Below are 22,116 nucleotides of genomic sequence, written 5' to 3' on the forward strand. Positions count from 1 at the left end.
ATGCGCATGAGAGCTACCTGTTGAACGGTCATGTGAGCGGTGTGGGCAGTAGTTCATCCTTAAAGGAGACATGTTGTGGTGTTTTCCCAACAAGTAAACGTAGTATATGAGTTCCAGAAAACATGTTGTTGAAGCTGTTTGTTTGGGCACAGTATATCACACTAACCTTTGGTCAACTCCAGATGTCGCAGACCGTCTTCTCTGTGCCAAATATCCGGTTACATGCCGCCAGTCCGACATGCCGTGGGGGGGGGTGGGGTGTTACGAGGAAGGTGGGGAGGAGAGAGAGAGAGAGAGAGAGAGAGAGAGAGAGAGAGAGAGAGAAGAGAGAGAGAGAGAGAGAGAGAGAGAGACTAAACATTTGTTGTTTTATTTATAATTTCTGATTAATATATTATTATTATTAAGGCACTTATGTAAGCATTATTTAGTAATAAAAGGAGAATGATGATGGGCTGAACACACGAGAACATTCAGTTGATCCACTGAGTTGTTTATTATCATTATGCTTCATGAACAAATACAACAGAAAAATGGTCCCTTACATGTACACAATAAACACAAGGACTGAAACAATAGAAGCTGCAGACTTTACTAATCATAAACAGGTGTGCACGTATCTTTAATAACTGAACATGTTCTGCGGCCGTTTGGTTCCCAACAGAACAAAAGGAATCAAGATTCAGTTTAAAGTAATTTACAACATGCAACATTATCCCATAGACCTCTTGGTTATTATGAATGAAATATAAAATCTGATTAGGACAACAATGATGATAATCATAGTCCATAGAACAAACATGTTTATGTCTGAAAATTACAAATATATAGTTGCATAAAAAACATGTGATTTACCATCAGTAGGTATTTAATATACATTTCAAATTAAAAATGAGATCTTAATAAAAGCTGCTTAGCGACCCTATGGGAGATCCTTAAAGTCTCTTCCTTTCATGATTCATCATCATCAACTTTTAGGAAGCCCCATAAAAAGGAGGGGGAGGGGGAGACGGGGGGGAGGAGAAGGGGGAGACGGGGGGGGAGGAGGAGAGGGAGACGGGGGGGAGGGGGGAGGGGGAGACGGGGGGGAGGAGGAGAGGGAGACGGGGGGGAGGGGGAGAGGGAGACGGGGGGGAGGAGAGGGAGAGGGAGACGGGGGGGAGGAGGAGAGGGAGACAGGGGGGAGGAGGAGGGGGAGACGGGGGGAGGGGGAGACGGGGGGGAGGAGGAGAGGGAGACGGGGGGGAGGAGGAGGGGGAGACGGGGGGGAGGGGGAGACGGGGGGAGGGAGACGGGAGGGAGGGAGACGGGGGGGAGGAGGGGGAGAGGGAGACGGGGGGGAGGAGGGGGAGAGGGAGACGAGGGGGAGGGGGAGACGGGGGGGAGGGAAAGATGCGAGAGAAAGAGAGCGAGACTATAACTGCCCTAGAGACACTGACGCAAAAGCAGTGTGTGTGTGTGCGTGTGTGTGTGTGTGTGTGTGTGTGTGTGTGTGTGTGTGTGTGTGTGTGTGTGTGTGTGTGTGTGTGTGTGTGTGTGTGTGTGTGTGTGTGTGTGTGTGTCCCATGCGGCGTCCCGGCCGGACGGGACGCCGCATGGGACGTAAAGAGAGAGAGAGAGAGAGAGAGAGAGAGAGACTATAACTCACACAGAGACGCTGAGGCCCCGGCCCAGTCCCACCCTAACCTAAACCCAGGGAGGAGGTCCTCCTGGGTGAAGGAGGTCCTGAAGGTGTGGATGTGTGTCAGTGTGTCTGAGGACCCTCCTCCACCTGGGGACACTCTGTAGAAGGACAGAGTGCCAGCAGGCCGGTCCAGATACACTCCTACTCTGGTAGAGCCAGCGGGGCGGAGACGTATGTCTGTCTGTCTACCGTTGTACCAGGCAGAGTAACGATCATCATAACAAACAAGACTCCAGGACTCGTTGTTCACTCCAAGCCAGCTGTCATCACCCCCTCCTCTCCTTGTGATTCCTCTGTATGTCACTGCTATAGCAACAAGTCCTTCCCTCTCTACCTCCCAGTAACAGCGGCCAGTCAGAGCCTCTCTACACAACACCTGGGACCAGGAGTCAAATCTCTCTGGGTGATCCGGATACGACTGGTCCTCTCCGACCAGCGTCACCTTTCTGTTGTCCTCAGACAGAGAGAGGTGTCCGTTGGCTGTGTTTGGGTCCAGTGTGAGTTCACAGGCATCTGACGGAGAACAAGACATGATGAGCTACTGAACCCTTCTGCATCTTCATCATCATCATCATCATCACTAGTACTGCTGGAAGCATTGACATCTTAGATATGCTAGGATGCTAAATCCGAGGACGCTCAGGCGCTCAGGCACACACACACACACACACACACACACACACACACACACACACACACACACACACACACACACACACACACACACACACACACACACACACACACACACACACACACCCTCTTCAACACTTCAGACATCATAACTTGGTCAAAATTCAACCGTTTACCATCACTCAAACTATTAAACAAATCTACACATTTGTATCTTCGATAGTATTTAATCAGAATTTCGATATCATTTATACTTTTTTCAGAATCACAGTTTTAGTTTCACTTCAGATTCGTTCTCAGTTGGTCTCACTCTAGCCGTTTGCCTCAGCTGTTGCTCGTTGAGCAATCAGTGGACATCACAGCACTCTGGAGGAGTCTGGTTAAAGTCACGTGGTGGAGGGTAGTGTGGTCTTTGTTAGTCTCTGGCCGTTTCTCAATACCAAGTACGCAAACTACGGACTTACGGACTTGGAAGTGCGTACTTGGCAAGTCCAGACTTCCAAGTACAGACTTCCGAGGACGCGAGTACGCACCTGTGACGTCACCACCTCAGCTCTGTTAACTGCTTTACGGCCTCATGTAGGCATACACTACTGAACAATTTAAACTAATGATATAAAACTAAACCCCAGCCTCTTTCATTTTAAAATAGTATGTCAATATTTTGAATGAATATAAATGAAAAGATATGCTTATCGTGTGTATAAGCTATTCACACAACTTTTTATATGTAGGGTACAGATGCGCGTGCCTAACTGGCTATGTAGTTGGAGAGTAGACTATTGATATAATAATAATAACGAATGAGCGAGAAATGACTGATTAGAACACACACACACACACACACACACACACACACACACACACACACACACACACACACACACACACACACACACACACACACACACGATCGGATGGATCCGACCAAGATTTTCGTTGCCGTTGTGATGGGTTTCCTCTATCAGCGACTTATACAATAAAAACAAATTATATTAAACAAAACCCCAGCCTCTTTAATTTTAAAATAGTATGTCAATATTTTGAATGAATAGGCCTACATTTTTGTTATATATGTCAAATGTTCCTATATATAGCCTATTATTATAGCTTACATACTAATATTTTAAAACATGGTAATGCGAAATGCATCCTGGGATATTTAACGGTCCAAGTCCACACAAGTCACCTCCGATGCGTCCTCGGTGGAACGGCCAGTTTAAGAACGCATGGAGAACACACACGGGTTTTACGACTGTACTTGACTTGATGCGTACTTGGAATTGGAACAGTACTTGGGCTACGACTGATGACGTTTCACGAGAACGCAAAGTACACAAGTACAGACGAGAACCCACATTGAGAAACGGCCTCTCTCTCTCCCTCATGGACTACAACAATGGACTACAACAATGGACTACAATAGTGGACTACAACAGTGGACTACAATAGTGGACTACAATAGTGGACTACAATAGTGGACTACAACAATGGACTACAATAGTGGACTACAACAGTGGACTACAACAGTGGACTACAATAGTGGACTACAATAGTGGACGTTGTCCGACCACTTTTTTAAATGTCAGCCACAGTTCGGCTTTCGGCCCCAACCTCATTGATCGACCCGGCAACGTTTTCCCACGCCAGTTTTTTGCTTTTGGTGCTGATTCCGGAGGAAAGAGAGCCAAACAAGATCTTATTTCTGGCCTCTACCTCCGAAATCAGCACCTCCACCTCACATTCACTAAAGTTGTTTTTTCTTCCTTTCTCCATTTTCTCCTTTCTCCTAACGAGCGCACTACTGCAGGTTTATTTATACTAATTAGCATATTAAATGAGGGAGGAGACGGGTGGAGATGGAAATTGGTGGAGAGACGGGCTCGTGCATGTGCGCTCAATTTCACGTTAATTGGGATGTACAAAAAGAATCTGTGTGAAATCGTGCTTACGCAAGGATTGATACATCCAGATTTTTTTGTGAGCATCAGCTTTCCAGATTTTGGCGTCTGCAAAGTTTTAGTCAGAAATCCACGCAAGTCTTACACAACAACACACAACTCACTGCCTCCCTGCTTCTAGCCAATCAGCTACTAGCCACCACCAATATACTACCCGGCCTTCTTTCATCCGCCGTCATGTCTCGTCTCCACCTTGGATTATCACTCCTGCTACTCCAGACTCTTAGGACTCTCTCCTCTACTCCACCAACTTCTGGCCCACTCAGCTACACCGCCGCTGACCTTCACCGCCTCAACAATAACCATCGTCTCTCTGCTGCTGCTGCCCCTGCAGCCAGCACAGCCGGAATCCTCCGCCGACGCCGCTACATCCATCCAGGTTCTGGCCCCTCTCGCAACCAACACCTCCCCCATGGCTCACCCATCCCCTCACTCTGGACTAACTCTCGCCCCCCCGTCACCCCCACCTGCCGTACTGCCAACCTCACTAACCTCCGTTCCCCCTCCCCTGCCCCCCCATCCATCTCCCTCGCACTGCTGAACTGTCGCTCCCTCTCCAACAAATCAGCCGTTATATCTGAACTGCTACTGGACAATAACATGGATCTGCTCCTCCTCTGTGAAACATGGCAACAGCCCCTGGACTTCTACGCTCTCAATCAAGCCACTCCTTCCAATTACAGTTACATCGCCAAACCCCGCCTCTCTGGCCGAGGGGGAGGCGTTGGCGTTCTTCATAAACAATCCCTGTCCATCACTGAACTGAACCTCAACCTCCCATCTATCTCATCCTTTGAACACCTTGCCTTCTCCCTCCCCAACTCCATCACCACTGTTCTAATCTACCGTCCTCTGAAGCCACGCCCATCTTTTCTCTCTGAACTGTCTGAACTCCTCACCATTGCGTCCTCTCTCTCTTCCCGCCTCCTACTTACCGGTGACTTCAACATCCACACGGACAAGCCGACCGCCCCACTGACATCTGACTTCCTCTCCCTTCTCGCCTGTTTCCACCTCACCCAACACATTGACTTCCCCACCCATACCAAAGGCCATATCCTCCACATAGTCTGCTCCGCCTCCCTACCCGTATCTAACCCCCATCCTCTCCCCTTCCCACTCTCTGATCATCTCTGCATCCTCTTCTCCGCTCCTCTACCCTCACCCCATAACCCTGCATACCCTGCCCCTCTACACTCGCTCCATTTCCTACCGCAACATCAAATCAGTCAACCCACTCTCACTCTCCCAGCTCATGTCCTCTGCCTTCCCCCCTGACTCTGCCCCCTCTTCCCCTGACGACTATGCCATCATGCTCAACTCCATCCTTTCTGACTCCCTTGACTCCCTTTCCTCCTGGAAGACTTCCTCTGTCTCGTTCACTAACTCCGCCCCCTGGTACACCCCGGAACTCCGCACCATGAAACAGACTGGCCGCTAACTCGAGCGGTTATGCAAGCGAACCCGCCTCACCGTTCACGCCGAAGCCTACAAACATCACATCTCCTCCTACCGTGACGCTCTCCATGCTGCTAAATCCGCCCACTTCTCCACCCTCATCAACAGCACCAACCGGAACCCCCGCATCCTGTTCTCCACCGTCAACAAACTGCTCCAGCCGCCGGACATTAATCCACCCTCCTCACCTGACCTCTGTAACTCTTTCCTCCTCGCCTTTAACCATAAAATCTCCCAAATCAACAGCTCCCTGACTGCCGCTGTTAGTAACTCCTCCACCCCACACCATTCCTCCAGTCAAACAACCTCTATGAACCCCTCCAGTCAAACAACCTCTATGAACCCCTCCAGTCAAACAACCTCTATGAACCCCTCCAGTCAAACAACCTCTATGAACCCCTCCAGTCTGGCTTCCGCCCGCTTCACAGCACCGAAACTGCCCTTGTCAAAGTAATCAATGATCTCCTCACCTCTGCAGACTGCGGTGCCCTCAACATCCTGCTTTTCCTAGACCTCAGCGCAGCCTTTGATACTGTACACCATTCCATCCTCCTCAAAAGGCTGCGCCAACAGGGTGTTGAGGGCACCGCACTCGACTGGCTCACCTCCTACCTCACCAACAGGCAACAGTTCGTCTCCCTCTCTGGCCACACGTCCACCCTCTCTCCTGTACCGCAGGGGGTCCCTCAGGGCTCAGTCCTCGGCCCCCTTCTTTTCATCTGCTACCTCTTCCCCCTTGGTCACATCATCCGCAAACTCAATCTCGACTTCCACTGTTACGCAGATGACACTCAGATGTACATCAGTACCAAAACCACCCAAAACCCTCCCCTCACCCACATCGAAACCTGCATCTCTACAATAAAAACATGGCTGACCCACAACTTTCTACAAAACAGAGCTCCTTCTCATAGGCACCAAATCCACTCTCAATATATACGCCTCGACCATCACTCCCTCCCCCCTGGCACACAATCTTGGTGTTATCCTGGACCCCACCCTCTCCTTCGATCCCCATGTCAGATCTGATGACATCTGATGGAGAACAAGACATGATGAGCTACTGAACCCTTCTGCACACATCATCATCATCATCATCATCATCACCATCATCACTAGTACTGTTCTTCCTGTTTCACGTTCATCTTCTCTACAAAAATGAACATAGAAAGACTAAATCATATCAGATGATATCTACTATAGTGGACTAGTGTGCTATAGCTTTAGAAATAGTAGTGCATATTGTTTATAAGCTGTTTTAAGTTAAACGTAAATGTAAATCCCATGTGTGTGTGAGTGGTTGTCCCAGTCAAAACAATGAAAAATGTGTACACTGAATCTACTCCCGCAGTATTTACACAACATACACATATTATACATCAAAACGTTCATCATGATGAGCTGATTAATCCTCTGTAATATTTAAGCTATAGTCTACATACTTTCTTACTTTTCTTCTTCTTCTACACACGCAATAGCTCCGCCATTCTCCACACACACACACACACACACACACACACACACACACACACACACACACACACACACACACACACACACACACACACACACACACACACACACACACACACACACACACACACACACACACACACGATTCATGTTTCATCCTCTTCATCCACTTAAGACATCATAACTTGGTCAAAATTCAACCGTTTACCATCATTCAAACTATTAAACAAATCTACACATTTGTATCTTCAATAATATTTGATCAGAATTTCGATATAATTCATACTTTTTTCAGAATCACAGTTTTAGTTTCACTCCGGATTCGTTCTCAGTTGGTCTCACTCTAGCCGTTTGCCTCAGCTGTTGCTCGTTGAGCAATCAGTGGACATCACAGCACTCTGGAGGAGTCTGGTTAAAGTCACGTGGTGGAGGGTAGTGTGGTCTTTGTTAGTCTCTGGCCGTTTCTCAATACCAAGTACGCAAACTACGGACTCGCGGACTTGGAAGTGCGTACTTGGCAAGTCCAGACTTCCAAGTACAGACTTCCGAGGACGCACCTGTGACGTCACCACCTCAGCTCTGTTAACTGCTTTACGGCCTCATGTAGGCATACACTACTGAACAATTTAAACTAATGATATAAAACTAAACCCCAGCCTCTTTCATTTTAAAATAGTATGTCAATATTTTCAATGAATATAAATGAAAAGATATGCTTATCGTGTGTATAAGCTATTCACACAACTTTTTATATGTAGGGTACAGATGCGCGTGCCTAACTGGCTATGTAGTTGGAGAGTAGACTATTGATATAATAATAATAACGAATGAGCGAGAAATGACTGATTAGAACACACACACACACACACACACACACACACACACACACACACACACACACACGATCGGATGGATCCGACCAAGATTTTCGTTGCCGTTGTGTTGGGTTTCCTCTATCAGCGACTTATACAATAAAAACAAATTATATTAAACAAAACCCCAGCCTCTTTAATTTTAAAATAGTATGTCAATATTTTGAATGAATAGGCCTACATTTTTGTTATATATGTCAAATGTTCCTATATATAGCCTATTATTATAGCTTACATACTAATATTTTAAAACATGGTAATGCGAAATGCATCCTGGGATATTTAACGGTCCAAGTCCACACAAGTCACCTCCGATGCGTCCTCGGTGGAACGGCCAGTTTAAGAACGCATGGAGAACACACACGGGTTTTACGACTGTACTTGACTTGATGCGTACTTGGAATTGGAACAGTACTTGGGCTACGACTGATGACGTTTCACGAGAACGCAAAGTACACAAGTACAGACGAGAACGCACATTGAGAAACGGCCTCTCTCTCTCCCTCATGGACTACAACAATGGACTACAACAATGGACTACAATAGTGGACTACAATAGTGGACTACAATAGTGGACTACAACAGTGGACTACAACAGTGGACTACAATAGTGGACTACAACAGTGGACTACAATAGTGGACTACAATAGTGGACTACAATAGTGGACTACAACAGTGGACTACAACAGTGGACTACAATAGTGGACTACAATAGTGGACTACAATAGTGGACTACAATAGTGGACTACAATAGTGGACTACAATAGTGGACTACAGGGGCGTCACCAGACCTTATTCACTGGGGCACGTGCCTTAGTAAAAGTCTCCAGTGCCCCAGTAAAATTCTAATGCCGCTCTCGTTGGAACCGGCATTCAAAAGCGCATCTCCCTGCCTGATTTAGTCTTCACTCGAGGCTGTCACTTACCAGCCAATTAAAAAAAAGGGAAAAAGAAAAAAGGAAAAAAGAAAGGAGCCATCATAGCCAATCAGGAAATAGCACATCTGTATCTGGGTAAGATCTAACGCAATAACCAATGAAAATCGTTCACGTGATTCTTCCGAGTGTTTCGGTGTACACACACACACACACACACACACACACACACACACACACACACACACACACACACACACACACACACACACACACACACACACACACACACAGTGGAAACCGCTCGCTGGAGCTCGCCACATAACTTTGAGCACAGGGTAACTATGTGTTCACACCGCACTTTGTCCCATTTCGCCTATTCGCGCGAATAGGCGAATGTTGCCGCGAGATGTGTGTCTGTACCTGTTGTGGAAGAGGGAGAGCCCGTCGTTTATGGGTTAATAATATAATCCGGAGGCGCACACCGCTTTGTGCCGTGATATTATATATATCGTATATATTATATGATATAGATATTTATATATTATATGTAGACATAGAGCGGGAGTCGCAAACGGCAACAATCACTTTCTCCTCCAAGCTGCGGTTCACTGAACGGTTGAACGGTGATTGGCTGTTTTACGTTACTTCACCCAGGGAGTGAACTGATTGGCTGTTACGTGATGTCACCCAGGGAGTGAACGCTGATTGGCTGTTTTACGTTACTTCACCCACGTTACCCACAGGGAGTGAACGCTGATTGGCTGTTTCAACACGAATGCCGCGAAGAAGTTGAAATATTTTAACTTTATTCGCGCCGCGAATCCACGTGAACGCGCTCGCCGTTCAAGTGGAAAAATTTCGCGCTGTCAATCAAATCTTGTCGCGCGAATAGGCGAAAAAAAAATTCGCCCGATTCGCGTCTCCACGTTCACTTAACATTGAAACGTGTCGCGGGGCGAAGTGCGGTGTGAACACACCTTAAGTCATCCCCTGTTTTAATGTTAAAACAAATTCACAACTTGTTTGACAGAAAAAATGACTAACAGTTAATCGATGTTATAGAATGTTGCCCACATAATTAGCTCAATGCTTTTAGCGTCATTGTGCTTAAGTGTACCAGCTTGCGATCTCTCCCACACACACACACACACACACACACACACACACACACACACACACACACACACACACACACACACACACACACACACACACACACACACACACACACACACACACACTGCGTAGGCTATGTACACGTGCAGACAATTAATCATTTATACGTATACTGTAGAGAGAGTCCTATAAAGTATATTGTTTGTGAAGCTGTCATACTGTAAAACTAATCAGCCTTCTGAAAAACTATTCAGAGTTGGACATCAGAAGATTCTTACAGAACAAAGGCAGAGGTAGAGGAACAGTGAGGAGAGATGAGGAGGAGGACGAGGGAGGTATGATAATTGCCCACATTAACGGTAACATTAACATTTATGCTGGTAATAGACAGTGCTGTCAATGGTAATAATATACACAGAATCAGGGTAGCCTATATATCACTAAAAGTCAGTATTAAGGCTTTAGTATTTACGCTACAAAGAACTGTAGTATTGCCAGGATGACTATAGGACCCTTGCCTGGGAGGGAAGTATATCTCAATTTTGTCTAAAAATAAGCTTAGGAAAGCCTATTAAATTCATGCAGTGAGTATACTTATGCTATATGCTACAACAAGTGAGGGACAGAGTGCTGGAGGAGGAGGAGAAGGAGCAGGAGGAGGAGAAGAAGGAGGAGGAGAAGGAGAAGAAGGTCGAAGAGAAGGAGGAGAGAGAGGAGAAAGAGTGCAGGCTGGGCAGTCCAGGACCAGGCAGGGGGAAGAAGAGGAGGAGGAGAGAGACAGGCAAGAAACAGATGACGACATGATGGGGGCTAGACGTAAAACTATTCAGAATAGGAGGGAGAAGGGACCCAAGGGGTCAGGGAGTCCTTGGCCATGCCCAAAATGCACCAGAATACAGGAAATCACATCAAACTAATTCAAAATCTTCTGGGGGAGGACCCCCAGACCCCCCTGACTACTGTGGGCCCTTTTGTGCTAAAGTTCTTAATCCTTCCCTGTCCATAGCCGTTTATTTCAGATTGCTCGCATATTAAAAGAATATTCTTAAAAATGGATTGGGAGTTGGGGGCCTGTGCCCCAGCAAAGCTCTTGGTCTAGAAACGCCCCTGGTGGACTACAATAGTGGACGTTGTCCGACCACTTTTTTAAATGTCAGCCACAGTTCGGCTTTCGGCCCCAACCTCATTGATCGACCTGGCAACGTTTTCCCACGCCAGTTTTTTGCTTTTGGTGCTGATTCCGGAGGAAAGAGAGCCAAACAAGATCTAATTTCTGGCCTCTACCTCTACCTAAAGAGAGCTGCATCCATCCAGGTTCTGGCCCCTCTCGCAACCAACACCTCCCCCATGGCTCACCCATCCCCTCACTCTGGACTAACTCTCGCCCCCCCGTCACCCCCACCTGCCGTACTGCCAACCTCACTAACCTCCGTTCCCCCTCCCCTGCCCCCCCATCCATCTCCCTCGCACTGCTGAACTGTCGCTCCCTCTCCAACAAATCAGCCGTTATATCTGAACTGCTACTGGACAATAACATGGATCTGCTCCTCCTCTGTGAAACATGGCAACAGCCCCTGGACTTCTACGCTCTCAATCAAGCCACTCCTTCCAATTACAGTTACATCGCCAAACCCCGCCTCTCTGGCCGAGGGGGAGGCGTTGGCGTTCTTCATAAACAATCCCTGTCCATCACTGAACTGAACCTCAACCTCCCATCTATCTCATCCTTTGAACACCTTGCCTTCTCCCTCCCCAACTCCATCACCACTGTTCTAATCTACCGTCCTCTGAAGCCACACCCATCTTTTCTCTCTGAACTGTCTGAACTCCTCACCATTGCGTCCTCTCTCTCTTCCTGCCTCCTACTTACCAGTGACTTCAACATCCACACGGACAAGCCGACCGCCCCACTGACATCTGACTTCCTCTCCCTTCTCGACTGTTTCCACCTCACCCAACACATTGACTTCCCCACCCATACCAAAGGCCATATCCTCCACATAGTCTGCTCCGCCTCCCTACCCGTATCTAACCCCCATCCTCTCCCCTTCCCACTCTCTGATCATCTCTGCATCCTCTTCTCCGCTCCTCTACCCTCACCCCATAATCCCAAAAAGCGCTCCATTTCCTACCGCAACATCAAACCAGTCAACCCACTCTCACTCTCCCAGCTCATGTCCTCTGCCTTCCCCCCTGACTCTGCCCCCTCTTCCCCTGACGACTATGCCATCATGCTCAACTCCATCCTTTCTGACTCCCTTGACTCCCTTTCCCCCTGGAAGACTTCCTCTGTCTCATTCACTAACTCCGCCCCCTGGTACACCCCGGAACTCCGCACCATGAAACAGACTGGCCGCCAACTCGAGCGATTATACAAGCGAACCCGCCTCACCGCTCACGCCGAAGCCTACAAACATCACATCTCCTCCTACCGTGACGCTCTCCATGCTGCTAAATCCGCCCACTTCTCCACCCTCATCAACAGCACCAACCGGAACCCCCGCATCCTGTTCTCCACCGTCAACAAACTGCTCCAGCCGCCGGACATTAATCCACCCTCCTCACCTGACCTCTGTAACTCTTTCCTCCTCGCCTTTAACCATAAAATCTCCCAAATCAACAGCTCCCTGACTGCCGCCGTTAGTAACTCCTCCACCCCCACCATTCCTGTCCCCCCCCCCTCCCTGACCACCCACCCTTCCCTTCTTTCACTGCCTTCTCCCCTGTTGACTCCTCCCACATTTTGGACATCATCACTGCGTCCAAGACAACCACCTGCTCTCTCGACCCCCTCCCAACGACTCTAACCAAGGCTTGCCTCCCTGTCCTCACCCCCCACCTCACCACCCTCTTCAATCAGTCCCTATCCCTTGGTCATGTTCCCTCTGTCTACAAACTTGCCTCCATCACCCCCATCCTCAAAAAGCCCACCCTTGATCCAGCCAACCTCTCCAACTACCGCCCCATCTCCAACCTGCCGTTCCTCTCCAAAACTCTGGAACGCATTGTCACCGCCCAACTCCACACCCACCTCCGGTCAAACAACCTCTATGAACCCCTCCAGTCAAACAACCTCTATGAACCCCTCCAGTCAAACAACCTCTATGAACCCCTCCAGTCAAACAACCTCTATGAACCCCTCCAGTCAAACAACCTCTATGAACCCCTCCAGTCTGGCTCCCGCTTCACAGCACCGAAACTGCCCTTGTCAAAGTCATCAATGATCTCCTCACCTCTGCAGACTGCGGTGCCCTCAACATCCTGCTTTTACTAGACCTCAGCGCAGCCTTTGATACTGTACACCATTCCATCCTCCTCAAAAGGCTGCGCCAACAGGGTGTTAGGGGCACAGCACTCGACTGGCTCACCTCCTACCTCACCGACAGGCAACAGTTCGTCTCCCTCTCTGGCCACACGTCCACCCTCTCTCCCGTCACGCAGGGGGTGCCTCAGGGCTCAGTCCTCGGCCCCCTTCTTTTCATCTGCTACCTCTTCCCCCTTGGTCACATCATCCGCAAACTCAATCTCGACTTGTTACGCAGATGACACTCACATCTACATCAGTACCAAAACCACCCAAAACCCTCCCCTCACCCACATCGAAACCTGCATCTCTACAATAAAAACATGGCTGACCCACAACTTTCTCAAACTTAACAGCGACAAAACAGAGCTCCTTCTCATAGGCACCAAATCCACTCTCAATAAAACTGGACCCATCTCACTCACCATCGACGCCTCGACCATCACGCCCTCCCCCCTGGCACGCAATCTTGGTGTTATCCTGGACCCCACCCTCTCCTTCGATCCCCATGTCAGCTCCGTTGTCAAGACCTCCTACTTTCACCTCCGCCGCATCGCCTAAATCAGACACTGCCTCTCCCCCCCTGCTGCTGAATCCCTTATCCACGCCTTCATCTCCTCCCGTCTTGACTACTGCAACTCCCTCCTCACTGGCGTCACCTCTCATTCCCTCCATAGACTCCAAATGGTCCAAAACTCTGCTGCTCGCCTCCTCACTCACACCCGGTCCCGTGAGCACATCACCCCCGTTCTCCACACTCTCCACTGGCTCCCCGTCAAACAACGTATCAGCTTCAAAATACTCCTGCTGACTTTCAAAGCTCTCCACCACCTGGCCCCGCCCTACCTGTCTGACCTCCTCATCCCCCATCGCCCTCCCGAGCCCTCCGATCCTCCTCCACTCTCTCTCTAACCGTACCACCCTCCAAACTGAACACATTCGGTGACAGAGCCTTCTCCAGGGCAGCCCCCCGACTATGGAACTCTCTTCCCCAACCTGTCCGCGACTCTCCCTCACTTCCCACATTCAAATCCACTCTAAAAACCTCTCTCTTTTCCCAAGCCTACGACCTCCCCTACCCATAACCACCTTCATCCCTGCCCCTGCCCATGTCCCCCTGACACCTTTCATGTTTTTTATGTCTTCCACAATGTAAGCGTCTTTGGGTCACTGAAAAGCGCTATATAAACTTCATGAATTATTATTATTATTATTATTAACAGTAGAACACGTATAGTTAAAAGCCTAAACAGCCTCGTTGGTGGATAGCAGCATAGGCTCTGTTTGATTGAATAAGGGTTGTATTTCTTGCCTACTACCTCCCACCGATCCACTGCCTCTCTGTCCTCTCCCTACGCTTCAATCACGTAATGATGATGATCTGACAATGCACGCACATTGTAAAAATAAACAAATAAGGAATGTATCACTACTTATTAATTAATTACTACTAATTATTATTACATAGTTCATGCGTTATATAAGCACCAGTAAAAAAATGGGTGTTTGTTGTGTGTCAAGTTGTTAACTGATGCTATAGGTTAGACTACGACATAGTAATGTTACCAATAAAAAACATCATAAACATGGCAACATAATTCACTATCTTGCTCAAGGAGTAATTACTCATACATGCTCACACTAATGGTTCAATGCAGTTTGAAGTTTGTTTGAAATAGCGTACCTCATCATCACCCGAAAGAATGGGATGACAGGTTGTCATAGCTTCTTGGCACATACCGCCTACCGTAGTTGCAACCAGGTTGCAACGTCCATTTTAAAAAGCGAGCACTATTCGTTTGAATGCACTATATCATTTTACCACGAGATGGGAGTAATTCCTACACAGTGTCCCTTTAAGCTATGTAGCTTTATCATGTTTTCAACCTCACTTTACACTGCAGCACTCACAACATTGTCTTCAGGGAAAAACATTTGACATGTTTCATTTTGTTCTGTAAAATAAATCTTTATATTTTAAGAATATTGAATGTACATTTGACAGCCCTAAATCAAACTAATCAGATACTTACACTTTTTTAGAGCTGATCTCAGGTCAGCCACCTTCTCCAGCTCCATGTTCAGTGTCTCCTCCAGCTGATCCTGGGATCTCCTCACGAGGTTAGTAGGGGGAGAGACTGGTGAGGCTACAAGCAGAGGAAAGCCAAGAAGAGGTTCAATATGAAGACCCTGATTGGGAAGACATTCAAGAACATGGTGTTGAAGAACACCACCTGTGTTCGGAGCAGAGTGGAACGATCACATCGTGTTTTGGGGAGACAAAAAACATAGGATTTCATTCATGTTCTCGAGATGATTGGTCTTCTTTTAGTAACAGTGATAAAATGGCATCAATTTTGGGTTCAATTGCTCTTCAAAAAGAATATGACCGAACAGCGGTATGGGCGGTGTGGCACAGTATCATACCGGAGACATTCTGGATCATTGGACAACCCTAAGATGAATCAAACTAAACAAACACTTACACTTCTTTACATCTGGTTTAGGGACAGGCACCTTCCCCATCTCCATGTTCAGTGTCTCCTCCAGCTGATCCAGGGCTCTCCTCAAGGTCCCAACATATGACGGAGGACGGACCTCCACCGTCGTCCAGTCCCTGGTGGGTGGAGGATCCTTCAGGGATCTGAAGGTCTGGAGGAGGTGGAGGTGGTCTTCAGTGTGTGAGAGCTGCTTCACCTCTGATCTTCTATTGGTCAGATCTTCTATCTCCTGCTCCAGCTCTTTGATGAGGCCTTCAGCTTCTGTCTCTGTGGATTTCAGTTTCTCTTTAACCGTTTGGTTGTGATCATCCTGGCACTTTTCAACAGAGCGCTTCAGAGCAGTGAAGACCTGCACACCATCGGCTATCTCTTTGTCTGCGTCTGCTTTGCTACGTCCCATTGTGTCTCTGATGTCCTTAATCTTTCGTTGTCTCTCCTGGATCATCTGCTGAACTTCAGCCTCTATCTTCCCCAGCTGGGCCGTCTTCACTCCATATTCCTCCTTTAGAGGTACAACAGGATGGGACTTGTGGTCTGTCACTGTGCACAACACACACACACACACCTGTTCAGTCTGGCAGAAGAGCTCCAGGAGTCGGTCGTGTTTCTTACACACCCTGTCCTCCAGACGGTCCATAGGCTCGACCAGCTGATGTCTCTTCAGGCCTGCGACTCTCTGATGAGGCTCCAGGTGGGTTTGGCAGTAAGAGGTAAAACACGTCAGGCAGGACTTCACGGCCTTCAGCTGGGTCCCAGTACAGACGTCACAGGGAACTTCTCCTGGTCCAACACAAGGCTGCTCTTTGACTGGTGCAGACCTTCTAAACTGATCAACCATCCCTGATAAGAGGGTATTAACCCGTAGATCAGGTCTTGTGTGGAACAGCTCGTTGCAAACAGGACATTTGTACTGGACTTGGTCATCCCAGAACGTTGTAATACAGGTTCTACAGAAGTTGTGTCCACATGGTGTGGAGACTGGGCTGTTGAACACATCCAGACAGATGGAACAGGAGAAGTCCTCTTCAGACCAGGAAGTAGCAGAGGCCATTCCTAGAAAACATGGATAACAATAGTAAAATAACAGTTTGAACTCGTTCAAATGCAAGTGCTTTATACGTTATATATTTTGTTGTTTCAAGCTGAAATCTTCATCCAATAGGAGGTACAACATGAAGTCCTGCAGACAGGACATCTTCACTGAGGATGAGGGGTCAATATTTTGGACTCACCTTACAATATTTGTCTGATTATTTAGTTTAATTTAAATTAAAGGAATTATACATTCTTAAAGTACATTTATATCAATTATTGTCTAAAATATGGGATAAGTTTGTGTCCAAAAACAACGTTTGCATAGGGTGAGAAGTCTCAGACTTCTGCCCAGTTGAAACAGCCGAGTGTCACAACGCTACACTTTCACTTTTAACATGGAAGCACTTTTTCTGTCCCTGAAAACAAACTAGAGGTTCAAATACAACGTATCCAAATGACACAAAACCACAACATTGGAAGTTATTCAAATAGTCATGACGTCCGGAATCGATTAATTGCAGATTTTATCTAATAAGCATATTTCACTGACTGAAGTGATCTACTGCTTTCAAGTATTGCAAAATGAAAGTCATAGACACCCTCAATTTTGAAAAAGTGAGAAAGTCTGAAAAGCATTTTTTTAACGAATACAAAAAAGTAGTCCCTCCTGGCTGCAAAGTGTACGGCGGTTGCTATACAACACACGGTAGCGTCCTTCAGAGAGAAGGCTAGAGACGGTAGCTTGGTTCGCCGGCAATTTAGCCTACTATGGAGTTCACTCACCGTGTGCCTATTGCTTTACAACATTTCCACCCTCTCCATCAATCAACATATTTTTAGGCTTCAGTAAACTATGCTATTGCTTTTATATATAAATAAACAACAGTTTAAGTTAGGCGCGGAGTGATACTGAACTCTGTAAACTGAACGGTATACACGCAATATAGAACAGTTGGGAACCAATCAGATTGCTTGATTTAAGCCACCTGTTTTATAAATTCTCACAGAACTAATGCTGTAAATTGTACAGGGAACCCTCTGACCTAGGGATGTAACGGTATGAAACTTTTACCTCACGGTTATTGTGACCAAAATTATCCCGGTTTTCGGTATTATCGCAGTTTTTTTAAAAGTGTGTTCAATATGTTCAGAAAGCACTGATAGGCCTACGGAAACTGAAATAGTTAAGTGTTTATTATATTTACTTATATTATCAAAAGTGCAACTTTTAACATCAAAGGAACAAGGGTTCAGCGTGTAAACAGCTTATTTGTCAGGAACATTTACAGTAGCGCAGGTTTAATCCAAACATTCAAGACATAAAGAACAATATGTAAACAATTACTCGCTCTCCGTCTCCCGCCGACACTTCCTCCGCAGATCGCCGTGACAGCGACCTCCTCCTCTCCTCCTCTTCCCCCGCTCAGCGCCCGGCTACAACCCATAGCGGGAGTTGTTTTGTACTTTGACTCTTGTGTATAAATACTACTACGACGACGACTACTACTACTTAAGACAGAGAGAACTGAGATCTGGTTCATTTCCCCGCACATCAGGCTTGAGGGAAGCCCAGGCTGATCGTCCGCTGAACTCCTATATAACGGAGTTAGTAACTGAATTACTCTATAATATACTACTATCTACTGCTTTGTCGAATCTGTTTGGTGTTTGCGTGTGCGTGTGGCACGCGTATCCTGGCTTGTGTGTAAAAACACTGGCTCCGATTGGCTACCATGAAACACGACTCTGCCTTAGCCAATCATAATCGCTTATCTCGTCGTTAACCCCACCCGGTCTCCGTCCTCACTAGCAGTTTGTGTGTGCAGCCAGGGGTGCGTTCGGATTACGCAGTTTATTCAATCAATTCATAGTAACGCACCGCATTTAACTGTCAGTAACGCTAACAGCGTTGTAACGACGGAAAAATTAGTTAGATTACCCGTTACTGAAAAAATAACAGCGTTACCTAACGCCGTTATTTTAAACAGCCTTATTCCAAACACTGCTCAGATGAAGCGCTGGGAAGGATTTAAGCACACGGTTTCCACACCGCGGGCGCGGTTATCCACCGAGATAATAATTTTATTTGAAATGAAAACGGTAATTGTTATTGACAACATTTTTATCGCGGTTTACCGTTACACCGGTAACCGTTACATCCCTACTCTAACCTGAATGGACTTTGAAGGGTTTGAGACCAGAGTTCTGTCAGGGTTAGAGTCCTAGAATCCGGGTTGGAGTCCCAGAGAAAGTGGGTATACCACGTGGGTATACCAGAGAGACTGTTGATCTGATCTGAAATACATTGCACTTTCTAAAATGCTTTTTTAACTTTAGCCTTTATTTCTATTTATTTTTATTTTACTATCTATTATTTTCTTTTTATTGTATGACAATGTTAATATGTGAAGCACTTTGAGTCTGCCTTGTGTATGAAAAGTGCTATATAAATAAAGTTGCCTTGCCTAACCTGGTGCATCATTAAAAATATTAATGTTTAAATTAAGAATTGACCCCAAAGCACTTCATGAATTTTTTCATCAAACATGACCAACAGCCTGTCAGCCTGTTGGTCATGTAAGTACCAATGCAGTATCAATGCATAGAACAACACTGCCACCTACTGGTTGAGGAGGGCGGGCCATTTGTGAATCACGAGCTATTTGCTTGTGGATCTGTGCGGATCTTCGACAAGAATGTCTCAAAAATGCGTAAGTGAGGAAAGAGATGCGCGTGCGTGAGTAATGATCCACAAATGCTGAGTCATACTTCACGAGCAGAATTTTCAGTTTTGCAAATGGCTTTTTGTTTTTACAAATGGAAAATTGTGTATTTACAAAAACACAATATATTTACAAGTATGTAAAAACCAAAATACAAGTTACAAATGATAAATTTGTATTTGTGGATAGCAAAACACGTGTGCAAATCAAAAATATTTGTAGATCACCATCTGTGCGTTTACAGATATTAATGAGACAAATTTAAGCCCATACTATTCAGGATGGGACATTGCAGACATTCCAATGTCATGCCTGTTAAATGTGTGATTAATGTGCGCCTATCGGCTTTAGAAACTGGATAGATTACCATGTCTACATCATCCTCTGGCCAAATCATTTTTAGGGTAATTTGAAGGGATTGTAACCTTTTCATCAAAGACCGCCTCTCTCCTCCTCATTAGCCTTAAAGCTACAGGAACGTTTGTGGAGCTCATTGTGGGACTGGCCCGTAGCGGCTGGAACTCTGCACCAAGGATGAATTTCGGGAATGAGTCTTCAAATACTGTATTAGGGGCCACTAACACCGATATAAAGGCATCCGTAAAGTAGCATGGGACCTTTAGTGCCCCACTTCACTCAAAAAGAACAGAACAGTGGAATATGACTGCATGATTAATATGACTGCATGATTAATATGACTACATGATTAATATGACTGCATGATTAATATGACTACATGATTAATATGACTACATGATTCATATGACTACATGTCTAATATGACTACATGATTAATATGACTACATGATTAATATGACTGCATGATTAATATGACTACATGATTAATATGACTACATGATTCATATGACTACATGTCTAATATGACTACATGATTAATATGACTACATGATTAATATGACTGCATGATTAATATGACTACATGATCAATATGACTACATGTCTAATATGACTGCATGATTAATATGACTACATGTTTAATATGACTGCATGATTAATATGACTACATGATTAATATGACTACATGTTTAATATGACTACATGTCTAATATGACTACATGATTAATATGACTACATGATCATTATGACTACATGTCTACTATGACTACATGATTAATATGACTACATGATTAATATGGCTACATGATTAATATGGCTACATGTCCAATATGACTACATGATTAATATGGCTACATGATTAATATGACTACATGTCTAATATGACTACATGATCAATATGACTACATGTCTAATATGACTGCATGATTAATATGACTACATGATCAATATGACTACATGTCTAATATGACTGCATGATTAATGTGACTACATGATTAATATGACTACATGATCAATATGACTACATGTCTACTATGACTACATGATCAATATGACTACATGTCTACTATGACTACATGATTAATATGACTACATGTCTAATATGACTACATGATTAATATGACTACATGATTCATATGACCGTGTGATGTCTAGAGAAAGCGCATTCTGGTTACAAAAAGGTTACAGAAAGCTTAGCTGAAAGAAGACAGTGCACGTGCGTATATTTGCATAACGCGATCTGATTGGGTGACGGATCCGTCGCTGCCTGAAAAGTTAAACTTGACGGACGGACCCACAATGCACTTCGGGAGCGTCCCACGCAAGGCCAACGCCTTTCATACCCGCTGCGCGTCCGTCGACGGGCTGCAGCTGCGGGCGAGAGGGTCCGCGATCTGCCTCCGTAGCGGCTCCAACGCGGCGTGCAGGTGGACCCCGACACGGGTCCGTTTCGCGGATAGGGTGAGGGTTAGGTTTAGGGTGAGGGTGAGGGTTAGGGTGAGGGTGAGGGTGAGGGTTAGGGTGAGGGTGAGGGTGAGGGTTAGGGTGAGGAGTCAGCGTGTGAGTTTGCCTGACAGGCTGCCTGTCCGATCCTAGCGCTCCCCTAGTTCACATCATAACCCGCTGTAGGGCCGGTCCGTACGGGGTCACACCGCGGGGAGAGAGGCGCGGAGGTCGTGTTGTTTTACTCACCTGGTTGCGGTTGCTGTCGGTCAGACTGTGTGTGTCCCAAAACGTGTTGTGTTGTTCTCCTGAGGGAGAGAACTGCTTCCTCCTCGTCGGGTTTCTGTCAACCTTAAGTTTCGTTTCTCGAACATCACGTCCTCTCCTGGCCCCGCCCCCACGGACACACGCCCCGTGTGTGTGTGTGTGTGTGTGTGTGTGTGTGTGTGTGTGTGTGTGTGTGTGTGTGTGTGTGTGTGTGTGTGTGTGTGTGTGTGTGTGTGTGTGTGCGCGTGCGTGTGTGTGTGTGGAAACTTTCGCTTTCCCTGAAAACACGTGACACTGTGAGGTATTCGAGGCTGTGATTGGCTGTCAGAGAGAAGGCGGTTGTCTGGACTTCCCAGCATTTTATATTATCTTTAGGTTATTGGTTTATTATAATGATGTGATATTGTGAAG

At 46.3% G+C, this 22,116-nt stretch overlaps 1 protein-coding gene across 1 annotated transcript; it reads right to left on the reverse strand.

Annotated features, from left to right (window-relative positions):
• Window positions 1-1,305: 1,305 nt before the first annotated feature.
• On the reverse strand, window positions 1,306-21,897 carry LOC311370734 (E3 ubiquitin/ISG15 ligase TRIM25-like). The gene is made up of 4 exons (XM_084489065.1): window positions 21,688-21,897; window positions 15,866-16,933; window positions 15,413-15,526; window positions 1,306-2,197 (listed from the first exon to the last, which is right to left on the reverse strand). Exons 2-4 carry the CDS (start codon window positions 16,929-16,931, stop codon window positions 1,638-1,640), a joined length of 1,740 nt encoding a protein of 579 aa, XP_084345191.1. The 5' UTR covers window positions 16,932-16,933; window positions 21,688-21,897; the 3' UTR covers window positions 1,306-1,637.
• Window positions 21,898-22,116: the final 219 nt, after the last annotated feature.

The sequence above is a fragment of the Micromesistius poutassou genome (assembly GCF_964030765.1).
Source record: "Micromesistius poutassou genome assembly, contig: SCAFFOLD_3259, whole genome shotgun sequence".
NCBI lineage: Eukaryota > Metazoa > Chordata > Actinopteri > Gadiformes > Gadidae > Micromesistius > Micromesistius poutassou.

Bases quoted from the DNA above. Each gene is read 5' to 3' on its own strand.
- LOC311370734 (XM_084489065.1), bottom strand. From the start codon at position 16,931: ATGGCCTCTGCTACTTCCTGGTCTGAAGAGGACTTCTCCTGTTCCATC. The intron at 15,527-15,865 runs GTAAGTGTTTGT...CTCTGCTTGTAG, and splicing joins TAAACCAGATGTAAAGAAGT to CCTCACCAGTCTCTCCCCCT. The intron at 2,198-15,412 runs GTAAGTATCTGA...GTTCTCCGTCAG, and splicing joins GAGATCAGCTCTAAAAAAGT to ATGCCTGTGAACTCACACTG.